This window comes from Schistocerca americana, chromosome 2, assembly GCF_021461395.2.
Source record: "Schistocerca americana isolate TAMUIC-IGC-003095 chromosome 2, iqSchAmer2.1, whole genome shotgun sequence".
In the NCBI taxonomy this organism is placed as follows: domain Eukaryota; kingdom Metazoa; phylum Arthropoda; class Insecta; order Orthoptera; family Acrididae; genus Schistocerca; species Schistocerca americana.
Genome location: NC_060120.1, coordinates 382,067,654 through 382,074,682, shown reverse-complemented (window position 1 = coordinate 382,074,682; position 7,029 = coordinate 382,067,654). Strand labels below are relative to the sequence as shown.

The 7,029-nt window shown below is 47.0% G+C and overlaps 1 protein-coding gene across 1 annotated transcript; it reads right to left on the bottom strand.

Annotated features, from left to right (window-relative positions):
- Window positions 1–534: 534 nt before the first annotated feature.
- On the bottom strand, window positions 535–3,636 carry LOC124594037 (ubiquitin-like modifier-activating enzyme 1). The gene has a single exon (XM_047132387.1). It carries the CDS (start codon window positions 3,634–3,636, stop codon window positions 535–537), a length of 3,102 nt encoding a protein of 1,033 aa, XP_046988343.1.
- Between the last annotated feature and the right edge of the window lie 3,393 nt (window positions 3,637–7,029).

The window sequence follows — 7,029 nt, the reverse complement described above, 5'->3', positions numbered from 1 at the left end:
AAAAATCATGAATGTTTTAAGCAATTCATGACTGACAGATTGTTGGTATGTACTTTTAAAACAAAACCGAACTCATATTTCTATATATATCATCTTCTCTCGTTTCTTTCCGTTTAATTTCCCTATAAACTCTGACTTTTATCATCGTACGCCATCCGTAAATAAAAAGGAAGACGACGCCAGTCCGAAGCTTCAGAATATTTTAAATCAGATTTTTTGTCGTTTATTTTCCGTATTCTGAACAGGATTACAGTAAATTAATTGAGAAAACGCTAGTTTAACTATAACATCTGCATGTAAACAGTTGTATTTCCATGTTGAACACAATGTGCGCCCTACTTCTTTGAGGTGGCAATATTAAATAGCAAATAAAAACACATCAACTCGTTCTAATTTTATTTGAAAGCGAATAGCAAGACTAACGCCATAAAAGCGTTTGATACTGTATGATAAAAGCGGCCGCGAACAGAAAATGGCAACTTGCCTTTAGAAAATAAAGAACCGATTTTATTCACAATTAAAACAGTGTTAGTATCACTTAAGACATTGATTACAAGGAAGCTGTTGCACCGCAGGTGGCATCTCCGACTTTTGAACCGGTATTTTATCGCCTGGCAGAAGATATCGAATGTAGGGAACATCGACATCGTTCCCCAGCTCATCACTACAACATAACTGAAGAACCAAAGAACGCTTTTTGGAATCCAGATCTTTTTTAGAAACTTCCTTCACCACTTCGGACAGTGGACGACCTAATCTTTCCTGGCATTTGGTCTTGTCCATGAAAAACGAATACACAGTGGACACTCCATACGAAAGCATTGTAACATCCAGATTGTACGTCTCTTTGAAATGGCTGATTAATGCCTCGAGAGTAATTTCTCCATATATGTCAAACCTGTCCCACAGCGTCCACTCGGTGCCCGCTAGGTCCTTTGTTGGAGCAGCTACAGGCTCCGACAACGTGAAGAAAGGCAGGGCAAGATTTATGAAAGAATTTTTGTAATAATCAATCTCCGCAAATTCTTGCACTATCTTATATAATTCCAGGCACAGAAGTCCCGCAACCACGGAAGTTGTTGTGGCTATAGCAGGAGTAATTTTACCTGCGATTAATTTGCTCTTTTGCCGGTCGGCTGCTGCAATTTTGTAGTTCGCCGCCCGAAGATTAGACGCGGCAACAATGAAATCGATGTGTAAATTTGTGTCGTCGTCTTTCTCGAATTTCAGAGGAGTTATGACAACTTGCTGAAATTTTGATTTCGGTGGTAGGTCGTTAATAATATTCTTTATGTCGTCTTCTCCCGAAATGTTGTCTTGTATATCACCCTGAATTTCATTGATGGGGATCTTAATGTCATTTTTTGGCTGAAATTCTGGTATCTCAACTCCTTTCACAATATTAGTGATAGCTTCGAGGTCTCTGTTTTGTTTTATTCCGTGCACTTCAGCTTTGAGATTTGCAGCTGCAAGTATAAAATTCAAATTGAGCGGATCGCCCGCAGAGAATTCTAAAGGCGTTGGGCAGCGTTTCGCTCCAGTCCAGAAAGGTTCGCCATCGGAGGTAGTTTGGTTGGGCGGGAAAATATGAAGCAGTTGACGTATCTGATTATTGAACAGCTCCTGCCACAGCCTGCGAGCCCAAGCCACGCAGTCCTCGAAGGTATTAGGATATTCGTCTAAGAGCACCTTCTTCACCGATTTTAATACTTCCACGGGTTGAAATCCTGTCATAGTTTTAATGCTCTGTACGAAATCGCTTTCGGACAAGTACCGAGCTGCTTGCTCCGGCTCTTGACTGAACAAGCCCTCAAATGCGTCCCTAGCCCATATGAGTGTGTGTTCGATGGCGTACGGAAAATTTTTGAGGGTGCACATCGGTATCGTTTTCTCCGGTGGATCTTGAGAAGAGCTGTACGACTCCGTGAGAAACGGAATCACAACTTGCGTGTGACCTTTGGTTCCAAGAGTCCCAGCCTCCAACATCGGTTTCTGATAGAAAACGCACCGCTGATCGAGGTATATACGAGCCGTGACGTTATCTAGCGCAGCGATGACTGCGTCTGTGTCACTGAAGAATTCGTCGTCAAAAACTTCTTCCGTGTCTGAACCTACTTGTAATTCGTAAACACCCATATTTACGTAGGGATTCATGATCTTTATAGCTTTCGCAGCAGTCTGCGACTTGGGTCTCATAACATCCTGAGGCCTGAAAAGAAATTGTCTGTTCAAGTTCGAAACTTCGATATGATCCATATCTGTGACATCAATACGACCTTTCTCGAATGTCCCGACACCCATCATGGCCAGGTTCTTCAGAACTTCGCAGCCGACGGCTCCGGCACCGACGACGAAGCACTTGAACGAGCCTAGGCGTATCTGCACCGAGTGGCCGAAAATGGTAATCTGCCCGTCGTAGCGGCAGTCGATAGGGCACCTGCCGTGTATGCCCACGCGGTCGACATTCTTCGGCAGACATTCCAACGCGTCGAGATAAAGCCACTGGTACAGAGGAGTAAATTTGCCAGAGCACGCTTTCAACGCCTCCTGAGCAGCTATCCCTCCAACTGCCGCGATCAAGGGCTGTACGCTTCCACTGCAAATTTTTGAAAACACCGAGTAGAATTCGCGGTCGGAGTCGCACTGAAGGTTCAAGTCCGTCTGTGTGGTATTTACTATCTCGATGAAAGAGTCCGCGTCGTTTTCGTTCCACGCTTTGGGCGGTTCTCCGCACTGTTCGACGTATTTGTGGAAGGCGACGAATGCCAGATGCAGTTTCATGGGACGGTCTTCCTTCCCGAAATCCGTCTGTAGGAATTCCGGCGCTCGCATAGCTTCAGCGAGCGGCTTGAAGCTCATCGTTTTCGGAACTTTCACCTGTTTGACGACACCGCCGGAGGTGTACTCCGAGTACTGCGACGTATCGCCGATTCCGAACGTGTAGGGATTTATGTAGCGTATTTTGAGGGGCTCGCAGTTGTTGAGCTCCTCCATCCCGCGGACCTCGGAGAAGGTGACGAAGTCGCCGTCTTGGAGGCCGTGGTGCGTGTCGGCGAGGCAGGTGACGACGCCCTCCTTGGCGCGGGTGATGCTGGCGACGAGCGAGCTGGCCGGCTCCTCGCCGTCGCAGTCGGACACGGTGAAGCGGTCGCCGAAGTCGCAGAAGAGCTGCCCGAAGAGCCCGCGGCAGTCGGCGACTACGAGCGCGGCGCCGGCGGCCCTCGCCAGCTGGGCCACGCGCAGCTGCTCGCGCAGCGGCCGGCCCGCCAGCACGAGCACGCGGAAGCGGCGCACCAGCTCGGCCGTGACGGGGCCCTCGGCGCAGCGCACCGACACGTGCGGGTTGAGCTGGGCGAGGCGCGGCGCGCTCGCCTCGGCGCGGTTCTTGCCCACGTCCTCCTTGGTGAGGAAGAACTGCGAGCCCAGGTCGGACAGGCGGCAGGCGTCGCGGTCGTGCAGCGTCAGCGAGCGCACGCCCGCCAGCGCCAGGTTCTTGGCCACCTCGACGCCCAGGCCCGTCAGACCGGACACGAGCACGTCGGCGCCCGCCAGGCGGCGCATCGCGTCGCGGCCCAGCACGTACAGCTGCCGCGAGTACAGCTGCTCGTCGATCTCGTCCGCTGACGACTCGGCCATGGCGCCTACAAACATTCGGGTGGCCAGTCGTGACTAGAGGAAAGGTAGACTTAGATTACCAAATTAGTATTAGAAACCTGCAGCGAATAACATCTTGGCCTGCCCAGTGTCAGGGGCACGCCCATTGGGATTAGCTCGATGGGCAAGGCAATAAAGTTGGTTTATATACAGGGTGTTACAAAAAGGTCCGGCCAAACTTTCAGGAAACATTCCTCACACACAAAGAAAGAAAATATGTTATGTGGACGTGCGTCCGGAAACGCTTACTTTCCATGTTAGAGCTCATTTTATTACTTCTCTTCAAATCACATTAATCATGGAATGGAAACACACAGTAGCCGGCCGGTGTGGCCGTGCGGTTCTAGGCGCTTCAGTTTGGAACCGCGTGACCGCTACGGTCGCAGGTTCGAATCCTGCCTCGGGCATGGATGTGTGTGATGTCCTTAGGTTACTTAGGTTTAAGTAGTTCTAAGTTCTAGGGGACTGATGACCACAGATGTTAAGTCCCATAGTGCTCAGAGCCATTTCAACCATTTTGAAACACACAGTAACAGAACGTACCAGCGTGACTTCAAACACTTTGTTACAGGAGATGTTCAAAATGTCCTCCGTTAGCGAGGATACATGCATCCACCCTCCGTCGCATGGAATCCCTGATGCGCTGATGCAGCCCTGGAGAATGGCGTATTGTACCACAGCCGTCCACAATACGAGCACGAAGAGTCTCTACATTTGGTACCGGGGTTGCGTAGACAAGAGCTTTCAAATGCCCCCATAAATGAAAGTCAAGAGGGTTGAGGTCAGGAGAGCGTGGAGGCCATGGAATTGGTCCGCCTCTACCAATCCATCGGTCACCGTACGAACACTTTCGACTGAAATGTGCAGGAGCTCCATCGTGCATGAACCACATGTAGTGTCGTACTTGTAAAGGCACATGTTCTAGCAGCACAGGTAGAGTATCCCGTATGAAATCATGATAACGCGCTCCATTGAGCGTAGGTGGACGAAACTAAAATGAGCTCTAACATGGAAATTAAGCGTTTCAGGACACATGTCCACATAACATCTTTTCTTTATTTGTGTGTGAGGAATGTTTCCTGAAAGTTTGGCCGTACCTTTTCGTAACACCCTGTATATCTCTGACACAATTGTGACGCTGCAGGCAGTTAACATTTTATACACTAAATACTAACACTTGTAAGAATTTAGCTGACCATTGTAATTAGTTATAGCTGTAGCTCACAATCAATTAAATTACAATTAGCTGCAATTGATGTTTAAACAAATTAAGACCCACTAATCATATAAGGAAGTGGGTTATGTTGTATAATTATTATTGTTGTTGAAATAAAGAATTTTTTTTTAAAAAAAAGCTAGACGCTGTCTATATGAAACTTAGAGAGGCATTTCGAGAAAAGAGATGCAGGTCATCATTTTGCAAGATACTAGAGGCATACAGTACCTAATACAACACATTTTTTCTCGGCAAATATCCGTTGAAGAAATATGGAATTTGTTGGGGAACATCGTACAATATTCCCACTTCAGCCCCTGTAGTTTCATGAAGTTCAGATAGGTCGCTCTATACGTAGCCTGAAAATGGCGTCTGTAACAGAGGTGCGTTCCAAGCAGGGAGCTGTCATTGAGTTTCTTTTGGCGGGAAACCAGAGTATTGCAGATATTCATAGGTTTCTGGAAACGTGTAAGAAGGCTGTTTAGGTTTTTATGTTGGTAACGTCACGTAGCGCTCTGTATGACAATCACTGACTGCGCTGTGTGCAGTCTGTGGCTGGTTTGCATTGTTGGAATATTTGCTATTGTAGTGTTGGGCAGTTGGATGTGAACAGCGCGTAGCGTTGCGCAGTTGGAGGTGAGCCGCCAGGAGTGGTGCATGTGGAAAGAGAGAGATGCCATAGTTTTGAGCGAACGATCTGGACGTGTGTCCGTCAGAAAAAGGAAATTATTTTAATTGGATGTCACAAAATTATATATAATGACTTTTGAACTCTATTAAGATAAATACATTGTTTGTTCTCTATCAAAATCTTTCATTTGCTAACTATGCCTTTCAGTAGTTAATGCCTTCCCGTAGTTACAATCTTTTGTTTAGCTGGCAGTATTGGCGCTCTCTGTATTGCGATAGTTCGAGTAACGAAGTTTTTGTGAGGTAAGTGATTCATTCTATTGTAGGGATTATTGAAAGTCAGATTACGTTGCGCTAAAAATATTGTGTGTCAGTTTAGTGTTGATGAGAATAAGTAAAGAGAGAAATGTCTGAGTACGTTCAGTTTGACTCAGCTGTCTCTGTATCAAATAACGTAAAAGGTATACCAGCACAGTAATCTATAATTTTCCTAAGGGGATGTTACAAACGTTATCGTAGGCCTGATGAAAGCACGATGAGTCGTTGGGAGAGTCGTCTGTCATCATCGCAAGAAGGTCGCGCAAACCTGTCTCGCGTGCCGGCCGCACACTCCTGCAATAACAGAACGTGCGGACACTCTCATTCAGAGTAATAGATGGATGACAATCAAACGCTTCGTTGCTCAATTGGACGTCTCTGCTGCTAGCGCAGACACACTCGACCACCATTTGGGGAATTCAAAGGTGTCTTACCACTGCGGTCCTCGCAGCTTAGGAAGACCACAAAGAGTAATGAAGGACCATCTGTAGGGAATTGCTTACGCGTTACGAGGCTGATGGTGACAATTTCCTGTCGAACATCGTGACAGGTGATGAAATATACGTTTATCACTTCGAACCGGAAACAAAACAGCAAGTCATAGAGTGGCGCCTCACCACTTCTCTTCCAAAGAAAAAGTTCAAAGCTGCACACGCAGTCGGTGAAGTCATGGCGACGGTCTTCTGGGACTCTCAGATGATTATTCTGTTTGATGCCCTCCTTAATGGTGCAACGATCAATTCTAACATCAGGGAATTGAAGAATAGAGTTCAGCGTGTTCGTCGCCACAAAAATGCAAACGGACTTCCCCATGACAACACGAGGCCTCACACAAGTTTGCGCACCTGAGACGAGCTCACGAAACTTCACTGGCCTGTTCTTCCTCATCGACCCCTCGGCCTGGACGTCACGCCTTCTGACTTCCACCTGTCAAGCCCAACGAAGGATTCACTGTGCGGGAAGCAGCTTATGAATGATGGTGAGGTTACTGATGCGACAAGCCGTTGGCTTCGAGGTCGACCAGTAGAGTGTTACCATGCGGGCGTACAGACCCTCAGTAAGGTGGCGTAATGCCGCCGTATTGAACGGAGATTATATTGAAAAATAGGGTATTGTAGCCAAAAGAAAGGGGAATAATATGATGTATTAGATTCCTGAATAAAACCGATCTGCTTTCAGAAAAAAATGTGTTGCATTACTTATTGAACGAA